This window comes from Dipodomys spectabilis, unplaced genomic scaffold, assembly GCF_019054845.1.
Source record: "Dipodomys spectabilis isolate Male_0828 unplaced genomic scaffold, ASM1905484v1 ptg000092l, whole genome shotgun sequence".
In the NCBI taxonomy this organism is placed as follows: Eukaryota; Metazoa; Chordata; class Mammalia; order Rodentia; family Heteromyidae; genus Dipodomys; species Dipodomys spectabilis.
In genome coordinates, this window is record NW_024870769.1 from 2,111,898 (window position 1) to 2,131,783 (window position 19,886).

Sequence of the window (19,886 nt, forward strand, 5' to 3'; positions counted from 1 at the left end):
ATTTGAACGCAGGGCCATACTAGTCAGGCACTCTACCACTTGAGCCATGACCATAGCTCCCTACTAACTTAGGAATGGCCTTTAAATTTCAATGACAAGACCTCCCAGAGGTCTTAGTTCCTAAGTGCTTTTTATTTATTTATTTTTTTTTTGTGCAGGTCCTGGGGCTAGAGCTCAGGGCTGGGTGCTGTTCCTGAGCTGCTTTTGTACAAGGCTAGCACTCTACCACTTGAGCCACAACTCCACTTGGCTTTTTCTGATAGTTTACAGTCTTGGAGATAAGAGTCTTCCAGACTTTCTTGCCTGGGCTGACTTCTAACCATGATCCTCAGATTTCAGCTACCTAAGTAGCTAGATTTACAGGTGGGAGCCACCGGTGCCCGGCTTCAACTATAGTTCTGTGTTAGGAAAATTAATGGATTATTATTGTGAAGATTGCTACTCCTGGCCCAATTTCAACATTTGATTGTCTGTTATTGACTCAACTAAACATAATATCTAGCTATAGATAGATAGATAATCAGAGATACAGAGGTAGCTACCTATCTATCTACACATATTTTTTTTTGGTAGTACTTTGGTTTGAACTCAGAGCCTTGCACTTGTTAGCAAGCATTTTACAATCTGAATTACATCTCCAGCTCTGTTTTGCTTGTTATTTTTCATATAGGTTCTCCTGTTTTTGCCTGGGTTATTTTTAGATCGGAGGAAGGGATTTGAGGAGGGGAGGAAGAAGATGAATGTAAGAACATTCCAGGGGCTGGTAAGGTGGCTCAGTGGTAGAGTGCTTGCCTTGCTTGCATGAGGACCTGGGTTTGATTCCTTAGCACCACATAAGCAGAGAAAGCCAGAAGTGGCGTTGTGGCTTAAGTAGTAGAATGCTAGCTTTGAGCTGAAAAGCTGAGGGACAGTGCCCAGGCCCAGAGTTCAGGCCCTACGATTGACCAAAAAAAAAAAAAGAATATTCCGAAGTCTGAAACTTTTTCAGTTCTGAGTTGTCTGATTGTTACTCAAGGATAAAGGAGGGACAGTTTCACCTTCCAGTAACACAGAGAACACAGAAGTGACTTTGAGTTTTCTTCAAGCTGGGGTGGAGCTTTGAATTGTGTGTCCATATGTATAATTTATTTCAAATGTGTTCTCATTTGGAGGTTGAAATCAACAAGAGGCCCCTCAGCTAGGGAAAGGATGTATATTCATTCTGCCAAGGATTCCTATAACTCTTTTTGTGTTCAAGAGGCTGGCTAGTTTTCAAGCACATTGATTTAGACTGTGGCCTCTCTCTATGGGCAACCCTAAGAGGAGAGAGTATTTTACCTCATTATCTCCAGAGATCTAGGCTTGGCCCAGTGCCAAGGGCAGGGCTATCTTTATAGGACTCTTTCCCCTCCAACCACAACTGCCATCACTGATTTGCTTAGTAGATCTTAAAGTAGGGAGTGTCTGATTGCAGGAGGCAAACAGACAGGGCACTTGCCTTTGCCTAGGTAGACTTAGATCCTGCCTGGGTACTCGCCCACAACCATTCCCAGACATGAGTTCCCACTAATGTTCTTCTACTCTGGGACTGCAGATCATAGGTACTGTGTGCTGTCTTCCAATGCTTGTTAAACAGTGTGAGCATTTGCCATGAGGGAAAATAAATACATAAATAATAAAACTTTACATAAATAATAAAACTTTAAAAATGTTGAGTGGAGCTGAGCACCAGTGTCTCACACCTATAATCCCAGCTACTTAGGAAGCTGAGATCTCAGGATCATGTTTCAAAGGCCCCGCAGGAAAGTCTATGACACTCTTCTCTCCAATTAACCACTCAAGAGTTACAAGTGAAGCTGTGGCTCAAGTAGTAGAGCACCAGCCTTAGCAAAAAAGCTAAGGGACAGTGCTATGGTCTTGGATTCAATCCCTAGTACACACACTCTCTCTCTCTCTCTCTCTCACACACACACACACTGAGGGGATCTGATATGTGAACCTCTGATCAATCATTAGTACCATTAAAATTATGAAAACCAAGCCAGGCATAGTGGCTCGCCTGTTATCTTTGCTACTGTTGGGAAAGCTGGGGAGAAGACAGATCAGAAAGACTGGGGTTCACTCTTCAGCTTTTGTTTGCCATCGTGGTTACTGTGCCTTCCAGAGCTTCCCATCATGTCTTCTCACAAGACTTTCAGAATCAAGTGGTTTCTGGCCAAGAAACAAAAGCAAAATCGCCCCATGCCCCAGTGGATTCAGATGAAAACTGGTAACAAAATCAAGTACAACTCCAAGAGAAGACACTGGAGAAGAACCAAGCTGGGTCTGTAAGGAATTGCTTCAGATGCCCACCTATTTATGCTCTACCATGAACCAGTCAAGCTGAAACGTCAATATTGCCTGGACTGACAGTTGGGCATTTTTTAAATTGATTTTTCTTTGGTTATTTTAATAATGGGCATAGTAATAAACATGTAATAAACGTTACATTTGAATCAGCAAAAAAAAAAAGGAAGAAAGACTGGGGTTCAAGACCAGTACAAGCAAAAAGTTCAAGAGACTACTCAAAAAAAAAAAAATCTGAGTGCAGGAGGATGGAAAATAAGTAAACAGTTTCAGATAGAAAATTATCAAAAGTAGAAAGAGCCAGAGACATGGCTCAAATGATAGAATGGTTGCCTAGTAAGCACAAAGCCTTAAATTCAATCGTGGGTCTAGCACTGTACCAATAAATACCACTAAATGTGACATATTTCATGATAATGTGATACAATAGAAAATGGTTAGTGGCTCCTGTGAAGTGTTCTTTCTTTATTATTTTTATTTTTGAAGTATCAGGATTTGAACTCAGGGCCTAGGCAGATATTTTCCCTCTGGAGCCATGACTCCAGCCCTTTTTCACCACTCATTTTTGAGATAGGGTCTCCATTTTTGCCCACATTGGCTGGAACCTTCCACTGCAGTTGGGAAGATAAACCATGTTTGGTTTTTCAGTTGAGATGGGGTCTTATAGACTTTTAATCTAGGCTAGCCTGGAACCACAACCCTTCCTATCTACCTATCCACACCTCCCAAGTAGCTAGGATGATAGGACACCAGTGCTCCATTCCCATTTCGTTTTTTGTTTTGTTTTTGTTTTGGTTAGTAGGGTTTAGATGCTGGGTCTTATGCACTCAACCACTGAACCGTACCTCCAGTGATTTTTCATGCTGGTTATTTTTGAGATTAGGATCTCACTTACTGCTCAGGCCTGCCACCTGGACCATGATCCACCTGTTTTTCACTTCCCACTCAGCTGAGATGGTGGGTGCACACTACATCCATTTACTAAGAAGGATCTTACCAACTTTTCTGCCCTGGCTAGCCTGGGACTAAGATCCTGATCTTAGTCTCCCAAGTAGCTACAATTGCATGACCCCAGCTTTTTGATCTCTCTAATTAAACACAAAAGTATTTAAGAGTTAGATCTGCTGGGCACTGGTGGCTTATGTCTATAGTCCTAGCTTCTCTGAGACCTGAGAATCACAGTTCAAAGTCAGCCCAGGTAAGAAAGTCTGTGAGACTCTTATCTCCAAATAACCACCAGAAAATCAGGAGTGGAGCTGTGGCTCAAAGTGATAGAGCTCTAGCCTTGTTCAAACCCCATGATTGACCAAGAAAAAAACAACAAACCACAGAATTAAATTTAACAGTATTATAAAAAGAAACACCCAAAGGAAGTAGTCAGCTTCCACAGCACAGATTACCTGATTTCTCCAACTGATTAAAATCAAGGTCAGGACTAGTGTGGACTATTATGGGCTAAAAAAATATTAAAATATGTAATTAAGATATTTGTGTATGTGTGTGTATGTGTGTGTCAGTCATGGGGCTTGAACTCTGGCCTGGGCACTGTTCCTTAGCTCTTCAGCTCAAGGCTAAAGCTCTACCACTTGAGCCACAGTGCCAGCAGAATCAGATGGACTTTCCTTCCTGGGCTGGCTTTGAACCATGATCCTTAGATCTCAGCTTCCTTAGTAGCTAGAATTACAGGTGTAAGCACCTGGCTTAAAATACATCTATTTATATATCTTATGGTCAGTTGTGAGGCTTGAACTCTATCTATTTATCTTATGATCTTGATTTTCAAACAAACTTGGTGAGCAAAATTTAAATAAGAAGCCAGGCACTGGTGGCTCATGCCTGTAATCCTAGCTACTCAGGAGGGTGAGATTTGAGGATCATGATTCAAAACCAGCCTGGGCAGTAAAGTCCATGAGATTCTTATCTCCATTTAACCACCAGAAAGCCAGAAGTGGCACTGTAGCTCAAGAGGTAGAGCACTCACCTTAAGCTGAAGAGCTCAGGGACAGTGTCCATGCCCAGAGTTCAAGCCCCATGACCTAAATAAATAAATAAGAACTGCAAAATTCAATTATATTTGGTAATTTTCAATTTTATTATACGTGCTAATGATATGGTAGACATATTTATGGTAAAAAATAATCAACAAGAAATCACGTTGTTGTTTTTGTCTGTTGTGGGGCTTTAACTCTGGGCCTAGGCATTGTCCCTGAGCTCATCAGCTAGTGCTCTACCACCTGAGCCACAACTCCACTTCTGTTTTTCTGGTAGTTAATTGGATATAAGAGTTTCATGGACTTTCCTGCCTGGGCTGGCTCTGAACTGCAATCCTCAGATCTCAACCTCCTGAGTAGCTAGGATTACAGGCGTGAGCCACCGGTGCCCAAAGATTTGCTCTGTTCTACTCCAGAAAAAAATCTAGAAAATAAATAAATGTTGTAAATATGGGGATGATACTTTTTTTTTTTTTTTGGTGCCAGTCCTGGAGCTTGAACTCAGCCTGCGTGTTGTCCCTGAACTTCTTTGCTCAAGGTGAGCACTTGAGCCACAGTTTCACTTCTGGTTTTCATTTCTAGTTTGTTTTAGATAATAAGAGTCTCACTAGCATTCCTACCCTGGCTGGCTTTGAACCACAATCCTCAAATACCAGCCTCCTGAGTAGCTAAGATTACACGTATGAGCCCCCAATGCCTGGTACTAATTGTTATTGTTAAAATTGGCTAAGACTAATTTTTGTATGCTTGGAATTTCTCATAATTTTTTTTTAGAAAACATTACATCAAGAAAATCCTTGTGTGCTATCAAACCCATATTAAAAGTATTCTAAAAATAAAGGTAAAGCCATATGCCGGTGGCTGATGCCTGTAATCTTATCTACGGAGGCTAAGATCTGAGGAAAGTGGTCTGAAGCCAGCCCAGGCAAGAAAGACTCTTAAAAAAGCCGGAAGCAGCACTGTGGCTCAAGTGGTAGACTGCTTGCCTTGCGCAAAAGAAGCTCAGGGATAGTGCCCAGGGCCCAGAGTTCAAGGCCCAGGATTGACATACACACACACACACAAAAATTCTGTTATTTGTGAACTGGTAATTAAACTGTTAGGAACTTGTAATCAGTCGTGCTAGTATTTATATTATGAATATACATATAAATGAAATGTTTTACACATTTAGAAATGTACATAACTAATTTAATGTAGTGTGTTAGTTTCTACTATTCCCCCAACATAGTGTTTTTTTGTTGTTAATAGTGGTAGTGGTGGTTGTGGGGCTTGAACTCAAGGCCTGGGCACTGTCCCTGAGCCTTTGTGCTCAAGGCTAGTGCTCTACCACTTTGAGCCACAGCTCTACTTCCAGTTTTCTGGTGAGAGATGAGTGTCTCATGGGCTTTTCTGCCGGGGCTGGCTCTGAACCCCAATTCTCACATCGAAGCTTCCTGAATAGGATTATAGGTGTAAGCTACCAGTGCCTGGCTTTTCTTTTTTCTTTTTTGAGACAGCGTCTAGAGTGAGACACTGTCTATGTTGTCCAGGCTCACTTTGAACCTTTGATCCTCCTGCCTCAGACTTCTGAGTGCTGAGATTACAGGCATGTATTACACTATGCACTGCTCCCCAAGAACATTGGGATTATCAGATGCATCTGAGTTAATATGTGTATTCCCAGTTAATTCATTTTTACTGCTGTATCCCACTTTATAAGAATATATGCCACAGGAAACACCCATATTTGTTGGTTTTATTCTCTGCTATATTATTAGGACTTGAATCAATGCCTGGCAAAAGCAAACAATGTATTGTTATTTGACAGGGTAAATGAGGAATGCTTAAATTTCTATATCTGCTACCTCTGCGAATTAAGATATTGTTAGGTAATCCAGTGCTTATTACTTGGGTTTTCAAATCTTGTGAACAGGGATTGTTTGCTTCCCTCTTCCAACCAGAAGAGGGCTAGTGTGGAGAGGTAGAAATGCTCTCAATGGTTGGCTTAGAGAGCCACCGCACCAGGGGGCAGTGTGAGCATGCTGGAACTCCAGGCTGTCAGGTGAGTGCCTAAACATAAACATTGTCCAATTTACTTTTTAAAAATTTATATAGTTGTACAAAGGGGTTACCATTCAACATTTCAGTTTATAAGTAAAATGAATCTTGGTCAATATCAGCCCTTTCATCATTTTTTCCCTTCCCTCCTAATTCCACTCCTCTTCTTGATTTTCCTAGTTTATAGGACTTAATTGACTATTATGACTGCATACAATTTACTTTTTATTTTGGTCAACTTATTGCTTTTTAACTTTATTGTTATTATAAAGGTGATGTACAGAGGGGTTAGTTACATAAGTCAGGTAAAGAGTACATTTCTTTTTGGACAATGTCACTCTCTCCTGGGTTTTCCATCCCACCCATCCCCACTGACAAGTTGTTTGGTTCATTTTCAACATAGTGTCCGTCTAGTGAGTATCACTGCTGCATTTGTTTCAACCGATCTTTTTTTTTTTGTCGGTCGTGGGGCCTGAACTCTGGGCGTGGGTGCTGTCTCTCAGTTCTTCAGCTCAAGGCTAGTGCTCTACCACTTGAGCCATAGCACCATTTCTGGCTTTCACTGCTTATGTGGTGCTGAGGAATCGAACCCAGGGCCTCATGCATGCAAGGCAAGCACTCTACCACTGAGCCACCTTCCCAGCCCCCCCCACCTTTATTAACATTATTTTTCTGTAGATTTATGTAATGTATGCTTTATATTGTCTCTTTCATTTAACAATACTAAATTTCAAATGTTAGAGAACAAATTTTTTTCCATTAAGATAAAGCTCACATAACATGAAAATCACTAAGCCACTCCATTTATTTATTCTATTTATATTTTGTTTCCATTTCCTGGAGTTCATTTTGACAAATGTTATTTTATATGATCAGATGCAGATAGGCATTGCGCCTTTTATTTCTCCCTTAAGAGTATCCACCTTTGGTTTTACTACCTGTGAATGCCTAGACGCCTATATACTCTATCATGTGCCAGTGTATTTTAGATTTAGCTTCTTCACCTGATAGAAAACATGTGCCATTTGTGTTTCTAAGCTTGGCTTACCTCTTTTAACATGATTTGTTCTAAGTCTATCCATTTCCCTGCAAATGACATATCATTCTAGTGTCTGTATAAAATTCTATTGTGTATAGGTACTACATTTTTTATTTATTAATCTATTGTAGGGCACCTGGGCTATTTCCATATATTTATTCTATTTTTGTGCCAATACTGGAGCTTAAGCTCTGGGCTTTGGTCTGTTGCTTGGCTTTTTCACTCTAGGTACTGGCTAGATACTTCTACTTCTGACTTTTTACTGGTTAACCAGAGATAAAAGCCTATCAGCCTTTTCTGCCTAGGCTAGTTTTAAACCATGAACTTCAGATTTTAGCCACCTGAGTCGCTAGGATTAAAGGCATAAACTACCAGCACCTGGCCTCATTAAACCATTTTAAAGGGCTCAATGAAAATATCTGAGTTTTCACTCACTAAACTCCGCTGACATCACACATTCTAGTATGCTTTTGTCATACCCAAAGAAGTTCTGTATCCAGTATTCCTTTCATCTTCCGATAACCACTAATCTATTTCACATCTCTACAGATTTGCTTGTTTTCCTCATTTGATGGGAATAGAATCAGATAGCAGACTAGTCATATTTATCTATCTGTTTCTTTGTTTTTATGATACTGAGTTTGAACTCAGGGCCTTGAGGTGTTTTCCCTCCAGTCTTGGGACTTGAAAACTCAGGGCTTAGGCACTGTCTTTGAGCTTCTTTTGCACAAGGCTAGCACTCTACCTCTTGAGCCACAGGCCAATTCTGGCCTTTTTTGTGTATGTGGTACTGAGGAATTGGATCCAGGGCTTCCTTCATGCATACAAGGCAAACACTCTATCACTAAGCCACATTCCCAGCCTGACCTTGAGTTTTTTAGGCAGAACCTTTACTGCTCAGCTAAACCACCAGCCCTTTTATGCACTAGTTATTTTTGAGACAAGGTCTTGTTTCTTCTTTGGGTGTGTGCTGGGAACTTGATCATCTCCATCTACTTTAGGCTTCTTGTCATAGCTGAGATGATAGGCACGTACCACTAAGTCCAGCGTCTTCTGTTGAGATAGTCTCATGCTCTTTTCTTCCCGGGGTTAGCTTTGAACCAGCATCTACTTTTCTCACCCTCCAAAGTAGCTAGGCTTACAGGTATAAGCCAGCAATGCTCAGCTTGTCAGCCCCCACCTTCCACTTCTGCCCCCCCCCCCCCACCAGTCTTAGGGCTTGCGTTGTGGACCTGGGTACTTACTATCCTTAAGCTCCTTTCATTCAAGACTAGCCTTCTACCACTTGAGCCACAGCTCCACTAATGATTTTTTTTTTTTTTGATTAATTGGAAATAAGAGTCTCATGGACTTTCCTGCCCAGGTTGACTTGAAACATTGATCCTCAGATCTCAGCCTCCTGAGTAGCTAGGATTACAAATGTGAACTACCAGTGCCTAGCATGTCAGCCCTATTTTTAATAACAAGATCCATCTATAGCATAAAGGAGCGGCTATTTTTTCAAGTTTTTTTTTTTTTTTTTTAATCCGGTCGTGAGGCCTGAACTCTGGGCCTGGGCGCTGTCCCTCAGCTCTTCAGCTCAAGGCTAGCGCTCTACCACTTGAGCCACAGCGCCACTTCCGGCTCTTTTCTTTTTGCTTATGTGGTGCTGAGGAATCGAACCCAGGGCCTCAGGCATGCAAGGTAAGCGCTCTACCACTGAGCCACCTTCCCAGCCCCTATTTTTTCAAGTTTTATAAAAAACACATATCGGGTTCGGAAGGTGGCTCAGTGGTAATATGCTTGCCTTGCATGCATGAGGCCCTGGGTTCAGTTCCTCAGTACCACATAAGCAAAAAAAGTTGGAAGTGGCACTGCGGCTCAATTTGTAGAGCACTAGCCTTGAGCTGAAGAGCTGAGGGATAGCCCCCAGGTTCAGAGTTCAGGCCCATGACTGACAATAAATAAATAAATACATACATACATAGATACATACAAACAAACACATATCAATCACAGTTTTAATTGGGTGCTGGTGGCTCATGCCTGTAATCCTAGCTATTCAGGAGGCTCAGATCTGAGGATCACAGTTTAAAGCCAGCCGGCTCAGGAAAATCTGTGAAACTCTTGTCTCCAAGTAAGCACACACAAAAAAACGCCAGAAGAAAAGCTCAGGGATAGTGCCTAAGACCTGAGTTCAAGCCCCAGCACACATACAAAACAAAACCCTCCAAAACACCAGTCCATAGTTTTAGACTAATTAGTAACCTTAACTTGCTTTAATTTTTTTTTGGGGGAGTCCGGTCGTGGGGTCTGAACTCTGGGCTTAGGTGCTATCCCTCAGCTCTTCAGCTAAGGCTAGTACTCTACCACTTGAGCCACAGCGCCAGATCTGGCTTTTTTCTTTTTGCTTATGTGGTGCTGAGGAATCGAACCCAGGGCCTCAGGCATGCAAGGCAAGCGCTCTACCACTGAGCCACCTTCCCAGCCCCTTGCTTTAATATTTTATAATAGAATTTTAAGGATCTTGTTTGGTTTGTCTGTTATCATGGTCAGAAAACTTTTTTTTTTATTTTTTTTTAAGTTGTGATGACATAAGAAACTGAAAAATTCAAATGACATAGACTAGGTAGTAATATGTCCCCTTTATAGTAGGCCTCATTCCCCTTAAATTCATTAGCAAATGAAAAGCAAAGAAATACAGATATTATCCATCATGTTTTCAGGCATCGACTGAAGCTAGAACTCTTTCATAGTCGTCATAGGTCTGAGATGCTACAAGCACACTGTCCACAGAGCATGCACATCTGGGGACAGAGAAGTATTCAGGGAGACAGAAGAGAGAATTGCCTTGAAATTTTTCATCACCTTTCCAAGGGTAATGTGAACTCAGGGCAACATTTAGGCACAGCAATGTTGATCTGATTTGAAATATGTAAAAAATAGATTTTTCTCAATGAATTTACATAGGCAACTATGTCAAAAACAAAATCCTCATGAATGTGACTAGCAACTTAGCAGAAGCATTGGAGGGAACAAGCTAAGCTTTTGTTTCTTCTGCCATGTGAAAACACAGCCTTTATCCTCTGCAGCAAGAGGCACCATCTTGGAAGCAAGCCATTAGTCTTTAGCAGACACCAAACCTACTAGTCCCTTGGTTTTGGGCTTCCTAGCCTCCAAGCTGTAACAAATAAATTTCTACTCTTTTGAAGAAAAATTAATAGAAGGTAATACAATTTCTAACACAAGAAAATATAAGCAGAATTTGAATCTATTTCAAATCTTCTTTGAATGGAGAGCATTTTCTTTTCTTTTGTTTGGTTGGTTGTGGGGCTTGAACTCTGGGCTTGGGCTCTTCAGCTCAAGGTGAGTGCTCTACCGCTTGAGCCACAGCACCACTTCTGGTTTTTGAGTGGTTTATTGGAGATAAGAGTCTCACGGACTTTCCTGCCCGGCTGGCTTTGAACCGTGATCCTCAGATCTCAGCCTCCTGAGTAGCTAGGATTGCAGGAGTGAGCCACCTGTGCCGGGCTGAGAGCATTTTCTTATTTTGGATGCAACATAGGCCTTTTCTAAAAACATATGTCCCTGGCTTCTAATTCTTCTGCTGCTCATGAAAAAGAAAATCATTGTATATGTATGTGAGCTTCAAAGTTTTTTAAAATTTTAAAATTTTATTTTTTGTTTATGTAGTACTGAGGAATGCAACTCAGGGCTTCATGGATGCTAGACAAGCACTCTACCACTAAGCCACATTACCAGTCCCCAAAATGTTTTTTTTTTGTCGGTCATGGGGCTTGAACTCTGGGCCTGGGTGCTGTCCCTCAGCTCTTCAGCTCAAGGCGAGCACCCTACCACTTGAGCTACAACGCCACTTCCGGTTTTCTAGTAGTTTATTGGAGATAGGAATCTCACAGTCTTTCCTGCCCGGGCTGGCTTTGAACCTCGATTCTCAGATCTCAGCCTCCTGAGTAGCTAGGATTACAGGCGTGAGCCACCGGCGCCTGGCCCCAAAATGTTTTTAATGTTTTGTTTTATTATTTTTTTTGAGGCGCTCCCTTAGCACTAAGTAAACATTCTAGCCGGTTACAAACACAAAGAGATGCTTATGCTTCAAAGTTAAAATTCACTGAAATAACAATGCAGGAAAAATAAGGAGAAAAAACTAACTTAATTTTTATAGCATTGAGAACAGCCAGGAATGCCTTAAAGATTACAATGAGAAATTGGAATATAAGAAGTAACAAGAAAAGACAGGCATAACTTATTAGAGTAGAATTTTATTTATTATCACTCATTAAATTTTTAAAATTTATTTTTTATTTTTTATTTTTATTTTTGCCAGTCATGGGCCAGAACTCTGGGCCTGGGCGCTGTCCCTCAGCTCTTCAGCTCAAGGCTAGTGCTCTACCTCTGGAGCCACAGCACCACTTCTGGCCTTTTCTGCTTAGGTGGTGCTGAGGATTCGAACCCAGGGCCTTATGCATGCAAGGCAAGCCATCTACCACTGAGCCACCTTCCCTGCCCCTCATTAAATATTTACAAGTACCTATTATTTATTTTGTACTGTGCTTGATATACCATGATCAAAAGGCCTGAACTGCCTTCAAATATTCAATTATGATTACGGAATTTAAAATGACATTAGTGGGTTGGGAAGGTGGCTCAGTAGTAGAGTGCTTGCCTTGCATGCATGAGGCCCTGGGTTCAATTCCTCAGCACCACATAAGCAGATAAAGCCGGAAGTGGCACTGTGGCTCCAGTGGTAGAGCGCCAGGCTTGAGCTGAAGAGCTGAGGGACAGCACCTAGGCCCTACAGCTGACAAAAAAAAAAAAAAAAATGACATTAGTAAAGAAGAAAAGAGGCTTGTCTGAAGAAGTCATTGTGACAGAATTAGGCAATTTCCTGATTAGTTCAGAAAATATAGATATAAAGGAAATAAGGAAACATGACTAAGGACGAACAGAGATAATGTCACAAATCTGTAAAAACATTATCAGTGACTAGGTAAGGCCTAGATAAGCAGAAAGTTGCAAAGATGCTAAAAACAAGAGTTATATATGTCATATTTAGAGCAAGAAAATAGAAGTAGAATCAGGTGTGATGCTTGTGGCTAAGAGTGTAATGTGTATGACAGAGTAATCAAAACCCTGATCCTCTCTTCAGTGTCAAAGTGAATTGCCACTGTATTGAAAAATATAAAACAAGAAGGGAGTAGACAAAATTGGAGCTTAAGACAGGCAAGAAATATGAGAAGATCTAGGTTGTACAGAGATTAAAAATAAAATTTCAGCCATCTAGCCTACATGAATTGTAGCTTATCACTTTCAGCCCCAAAGAATAAGAATAGTTGAACAGATGTTGTTATTCTGCAAATCAAAAAGAATGAAATCTAGGTTGGATATTGGCAAGAACAGTGGCAGTTTTCCCAAAGAAGGTTGAACATCCAAATTATGTACTGCTGATTTTTTTAAGGGAAGGAAGATTAGTAAGGAAAGGAAAGATATATATATATATATATATATATTTTTTTTTAAATTTTTTATTTTTTGCTGGTTGTGGGGTCTGAACTCTGGGCCTGGGCGCTGTCCCTCAGCTCTTCAGTTCAAGGCTAGTGCTCTACCATTTGAGCCACAGTGCCACTTCTGGCTTTTTCTGCTTATGTGGTACTGAGGAATCGAATCCAGGGCCTCATGCATGCAGGGCAAGCACTACCACTAAGCCACCTTCCCAGCCTGGAAAGATTTATTTTGGTTCATAGATTCAGAGGTTTCAGACCATCATGGCAGGGAGGGAGTGATGGAGCAGAGCAGTTCACACCATGGTAGTTGGAAAAGAGATTGGGAGAGGGAAGAGGAGGAGGAAGAAAAATGGGAAGGGAGAGAGAGAACAGAAATTGGTGCGGGGTGGGGAATTCTACTTCCTCATTTCTCTTAATTATTCCATCTAAGCCCCAAAATAAGGATGCTGCTTTCTCCCCTTAGTTAATCCTTTCTGGAAATGCCCTCATTGACCACCCAGATATATACTTTACTAATCTTCTATATGTCACTCAAGTCAATCAAATTGACAATCAGGATTAAGACTAGAAGACTATCCTTTAGAGATTTAGCCCACAAACATATCTCCTTAAATCATATTTACTCTTCAAATAAAAAAAATACAAAGCCATCATTTTGCTCAACATGATATAACTACTGTGTGTACAATTGAAAACACACTCATGCATTCCACAAAATCTCAACCATTTCAGGACTGCTCAGTTATAAGACCTTGTAAAAATAAAAATAAAAAATAAATAAAAATGAAGCCCGACCCTGGAGACTTATGCTTGTAATCCTAGCTAGCAGTTCAGAGCCAGTCAGGGCAGGCAAGTCTGTGAGACTCTTATCTCCAATTAACCATCAGAAAACCAGAAGTAGCACCGTGGCTCAAAGTGGTAGAGTGCTAGGCTTGAGAAAAAGAGCTCAGGGACAGCACCTAGGCCATGAGTTCAAGCCCCTTGGCTAACAAAAAATTTTAAAAAATTAAAAATAGGGCTGGGAAGGTGGCTCAGTGGTAGAGCAATTGCCTTGCATGCCTGAGGCCCTCGGTTTGATTCCTCAGCACCACATAAGCAAAAAGAAAAAAGCCGGAAGTGGCGCTGTGGCTCAAGTGGTAGAGCGCTAGCCTTGAACTGAAGAGCTGAGGGACAGCGCCCAGGCCCAGAGTTCAGGCCCCATGACCGGACCCCAAAAAAATATTAAAAAAGCAGGGCATGGTGGTACACATCCCTTAAGACATGAGAATTTTGGTTTGAGGTAAGCCCAGCCAGCAAACAAAAATTAAACCCTATCTTATAAACAAGCCAACAGGATGGAATATTTAGGAGTTAAACAGTATAATTTCTTTGAACAACTAACTAATATTAGGAAGTTGAAGCATTTGGGGAGCTGGAGTGGGTGAGCGAGAAGACAGCACAAAAATCCAGAGAGGAGCCAAGCACTGGTGGCTCACACCTACGATCCTAGCTACTCATGAGGCTGAGTTCTAGGATTGCAGTTCAAAGCCAGCCTGGGTAGGGAAAGTCTGTGAAATTCTTATCTGCAATAAACCACCATAAATCTGGAAGTGGTGCTTTGGCTCAAAGTGGTAGAGTGCTAGCATGGAGCAGGAGCTCAGGGACAGCACCCAGGCCCCGAGTTCAAGCCCCATGACCTATTAAAAAAATAACCAGCAAATGGAGCGAGGAAGAATAAGCAAATAGAATGATTCAGTGTACACAATATAAAAATTGAACTAAGTAACTTGAGGGTGGAGATGTGATGGGGAAAGAATAAGAAGAATGATGGCAGGGATGATATTGACCAAGATGCATTGTACTCATAAACTGACTTCTGGAATTGAAACCTATTTGTACAACTATTTACTAGATCATAAAAACAAGCAAGTAGACAATCCTCCTCCTAAATTACAAACAAAAACCAATAAGCCACCAGACACTGGTGGCTCATGCTTGTAATCCTGGTTACTCAAGAGGCTGAGATCTGAGAATTTCAGTTTGAAGCCAGCCTGGACAGGAAAGTCCATGATTCTCTTATCTCTGATTGACTGTAAAGAAGTAGAGCTGTCTCAATGGTGAAAAACTAAAGCCATTTCCTCTTAACTCAGGAACAAGACAAGGATGCCCACTCTCTCCACTTCTCTTCAATCTAGTATTAGAATGCCTAGCTACAGCAATAAGACAAGATGCAGACATAAAGGGGATCCAAATAGGGAAAGAAGAAATAAAACTCTCCCTCTTTGCAGATGACATGATCTTGTATTTAAAGAATCCCATAGACTCCACTCCCAAATTACTCCAGCTGATTCAAAACTTTGGCAAAGTAGCAAGGTATAAAATTAACCCCCCAAAATCAATGGCTTTTCTGTATGCCAACAATGAGAAAAGTGTGGCTGAAATTAGGAAAGCAACTCCATTTGTAATAGCCCCACAAAAAATAAAATACCTAGGAATTAACCAAAGAAGTGAAGGACCTCTATGATGAAAACGTTAAAATCTTGAAAAAGGAAATCAACACAGAACTAAAAAAATGGCAAAGCCTCCCATGCTCCTGGATTGGAAAGATTAACATCGTGAAAATGGCAATACTTCCCAAGGCTATCTACAAATTCAACGCAATACCTATCAAAATTCCAACCTCATTCTTCAAGGAAATAGAAGAGGCAATCCAAAAATTCATATGGAACAATAAAAGACCCCGAATAGCAAAAACGCTCCTCAATGGAAAGAACACTGCTGGAGGAATATCAATACCAAATTTCAAACTCTACTATAAAGCCATAGTAATCAAAACAGCTTGGTATTGGCATAAGAACAGACCTCAGGACCAATGGAATAGAATTGAAAACCCAGAAACGAACCTACAGACCTATAGCCATCTAATCTTCGATAAGGGAGCTAAAACAATAGAATGGAAGAAAGACAGCCTCTTCAGTAAATGGTGCTGGCAAAATTGGTTAACTACAAGTAGAAAACTAAAGCTAGATCCTTATATATCACCCTGCACCAGAATCAACTCCAAATGGATCAAAGACCTTGAAGTCAAAGCAGACACTCTGAAAACATTACAGGACGGAATAGGAGAAACCCTAGGTCTCCTTGGCTCCGGCCAAAATTTTTTGAATAGAGACCGGGAAACACAACAAATCAAAGAAAGGTTGGACAAATGGGATTGCATAAAGTTGCAGAGCTTCTGCAGGGCAAATGACATAGCTAGCAAGATCAATAGAAAGCCCACGGATTGGGAGAAGATCTTTACTAGCCATAAAACGGACAAGGGTCTCATATCTAAAATATACTTGGAACTCAAAAAATTAAACCCCCCAACAACAAATCCTCAAAGAAACAACTGCCCAATAAATAAGTGGGCGAAAGACTAAAGAGAGACTTCTCTGAAGAAGAAAGAAGGATGGCCAATAGACACATGAAGAAATGTTCAACATCCCTAGCCATAAAAGAAATGCAAATCAAAACAACATTGAGATATCACCTCACTCCAGTTAGAATGGCAAAAATCAAGAACTCTTAACAACAACCGATGCTGGAGGGGATGTGGACAGAAAGGAACCTTACTTCATTGTTGGTGGGAATGTAAACTTGTTCAACCACTTTGGAAAGCAGTATGGAGGTTCCTCAAAAGACTTCACATAGAACTCCCCTATGACCCAGCAATCCCACTTTTGGGCATTTACCCAAATGTTTACAAACAAGACCACACTAAAGCTACCAGCACAACAATGTTTATTGCAGCATTATTTACCATAGCTAAGATATGGAACCAACCCAGATGCCCCTCAGTAGATGAATGGATCAAGAAAATGTGGTATATATACACAATGGAATTCTATGCCTCCATCAGAAAGAATGACATTTCCCCATTTGTTAGGAAATGGAAAGGCTTGGAAAAAATTATATGAAGTGAAGTAAGCCAGGCCCAAAGAAACATAGGTCCCATGGTTTCCCTTATTTGCAATATCTAGTATATGTATGAGTCAAGCGGAAAAGGTCAGATAATGTGATGTCAGGAAAATGAACCCTTAGATATGTATTTTAATGTTTTTTTCTTTCATGCATGTGTTTCTAACGCATTTATAAGATTATCTCTTTGTTGCTTTGTATGTCCCTCCCCCACAGTATAACCCTTGCTTTCACTATATTTGATGTCAGTATAACTTGTGGAGGAGATGGGGAAAAACCAGTTGTTTAAGGATACAGGTGGACCTGTTGCAACAATGAGAAGTACAAGTTGTCATGTCCAAAAGGAGCTTTACAACGTCGGTGGGGGGGGGGGGGCGCGGGGGTGGGAATGGGGGGGGAAAGGAGAAGGATTGGGATTGGGGGGGAGGGGGGAGGCTGGGAAGGGATGTGAAGGGTAAACCAAAGGAGGAGGCTGCAATGCTTGGTAAGAAATGTACGCATTATCCTGCCCATGTAATTGTAACCCCTCTGTACAGTATATTCACAAATAAAATAAAATAAAATTAAAAAAAAAAAAAAGAAGTAGAGCTGTGGCTCAAGTTGTAGAGCACTATCATTGAGCAAAAAAGCTCAGGAACAGTGCCTAGGCCCTGAGTTCATACCCTAGTATTAAAACAAAAACAAAAACAAAAATGGGAAAATTGAGGGAATGAATGGGGTTGAAATAGGTGGGAAAAAACTATGAAAGGGGTGACATTGATCAAGATACATTGCACTCAAAAACTCACATGTTGAATTGGAACCTCTTTATACCACACCTTAAAGAATTATACTTAAAATTATGAGTAAATAGTCATAAAAAGACAAAACAAAAGCACAAAAAAGCCAAGGATGGTGGTACATGCCTGTAATTTAAGCTTTGTAGGAGACAGAGTTAGGAGGATCAAAGACTATGGTCAACTCTTGTCAGTAAGTATGATAGCCTGTCTGTGTTTCAAGTGGTTGTCTAGCAAGAATTAAGGACCTGAGTACTTAAGCAGATGTTCCACATTTCTGGTTTCTCCAACCTCATTGGATCTGCACACAGCTTAGGCTTCATCTTCACAGCTTCACGCATCACTGTTATGGAGACTGTCTGCAGACTGACTATGTCATACTGCCTGACCTTCAGATTCTGGATAGAAGCCTCTATGACCACATAATGTTTGCATTTTTCAGGTCTACAAAACCAGTACCACATAGATGATGGCTCTGCTACCAGCCTAAACAGTAGCAGATCATCTTAGACCATTGGTGTAGCTAGCTCTGAGCACTTAGGCAGTAGAACCTAGGAAAACACTTCCCTAGGTAGCTCTGTGTGAGGAGGATATATACCAGAGGTGTACTTTCCTGAAGGGAAATTCTTTCAAATATTTAATTCACTTTTATGAACTTGGCCTCTGATGGATAAGGTCTTGGGGGTGTGTGTGTGTGTGTGTGTGTGTGTGTGTGTGTGTGTGTGTGTGTGTGTGTGTGTGTGTGTGTGTGTGTGTGTGTGTGTGTGTGTGTGTGTGTGTGTGTGTGTGTGTGTGTGTGTGTGAACTTGGCCTCTGATGGATAAGGTCTTGGGGTGTGTGTGTGTGTGTGTGAGTTGTGGGGCCTGAATTCTGGGCCTGGGCGCTGTCCCTCAGCTGAAGAGCTCAAGGCTAGCACGCTACCACTTGAGCCACAGTACCATTTCCAGCTTTTTCTGCTTATGTGGTGCTGAGGAATTGAACCCAAGGCCTCATGTATGCAAGGCAAGCACTCTACCACTGAGCCACCTTCCCAGCTCAGGTCTTGCTGATTTTTGAGCCTTCAAAGCAACTTTCCTGTGCCCTGGTGCAAAATTTTGATGGTGAGGGCTGGGAAGGTGGCTCAGTGGTAGAGCGCTTGCCTTGCGTGCATAAGGCCCTGGGTTCGATTCCTCAGCACCACGTAAGCAAAAAAAGAAAAAAGCCGGAAGTGGCGCTGTGGCTCAAGTGGTAGAGCATTAGCCTTAAGCTGAAGAGCTGAGGGACAGCACCCAGGCCCAGAGTTCAGGCCCCATGCCCGGACCCCAAAAAAAAAAATTTTTTTTTGGTGGTGACAGCTGCTGCCTTTTTTGTTTTTGTTTTTTGTTTTTATTTGAGACAGGGTCTCACTGTGTAGCTCAGGATGGACTTAAACTTACAACTCTCCTTACTCTGCTTCACCAGTGCTGGGATTACAGGCTTACACTGCCACATTCAACATTGGCTTCATTATAATGGTATTAATCTCTTTAACAATCCTATCATCTTTTTTGTTGCCATTAAAATACTAGGATTTGACCTCAGGGACTTGGACTCCCTAGTATAATATCTACGTTGCTATTCACTGGCAGAAAGTACCTCATATTGTCTGGCCTCAGTCCCTCCTGCTATTGGAAATTTACTCTCTCCCTTGAGCTCCCTTTCCCTTGGAAAAGAAGGATATCAATGAAAACAAAAATGTGAACTCAGAAAACAAAATTATTGATAAAGGGCAAAACCTCTTGGTAAAGAAAAACCCCAGGCAAAAGCTGACCAGCAGTCAGCTTTAGACTCTTTTCCATCCTTCCTAAAAAGCAAAAGAACATCTCTCCCGCGCTCAAATTTACCCAGCTGGCAGCTTTGCAGAAGACTGACAATTTGAGGCTTATCACCAGCTGCACTGAGTTGCTGTATTAGTCAGGAGCTTATACTAAAACTAATTCCTGTAATAGTGTCAATAGCATTGATAGTATTGGTCATGTTGACCAAGTCAAGATTATGTTTGCCTATGCCCTGTGATTCAAGGCTATGTTTTGCTTCTGTAACCTTGCTTGCATGCCTCAGTAGCAAGGCCTTAAGCCCACAGGTGATACCACCACTGTCCTCTCCAATTGAATGGTCCCACTATGGGCAGCCTATTGCAAATTATTATGAATGATATTTACCATAAAGAAAAAATGAACTTAAAGGTCATATAACCATAACCAATGAAAATGTGCACACCTGCCTTGCATGACTCATCTATGTAACTCTATGTAAC

The 19,886-nt window shown here is 41.2% G+C and overlaps 1 protein-coding gene across 1 annotated transcript; it reads left to right on the top strand.

Moving 5' to 3' along the window:
• The first annotated feature begins 2,099 nt into the window (after nt 1-2,099).
• LOC122112202 (60S ribosomal protein L39-like) lies at nt 2,100-2,456 on the top strand. The gene has a single exon (XM_042685061.1). The coding sequence runs from the start codon at nt 2,155-2,157 to the stop codon at nt 2,308-2,310; it is 156 nt and encodes a 51-aa protein (XP_042540995.1). The 5' UTR covers nt 2,100-2,154; the 3' UTR covers nt 2,311-2,456.
• The last annotated feature ends 17,430 nt before the right edge of the window (nt 2,457-19,886 follow it).

Bases quoted from the DNA above. Each gene is read 5' to 3' on its own strand.
- LOC122112202 (XM_042685061.1), top strand. From the start codon at position 2,155: ATGTCTTCTCACAAGACTTTCAGAATCAAGTGGTTTCTGGCCAAGAAA.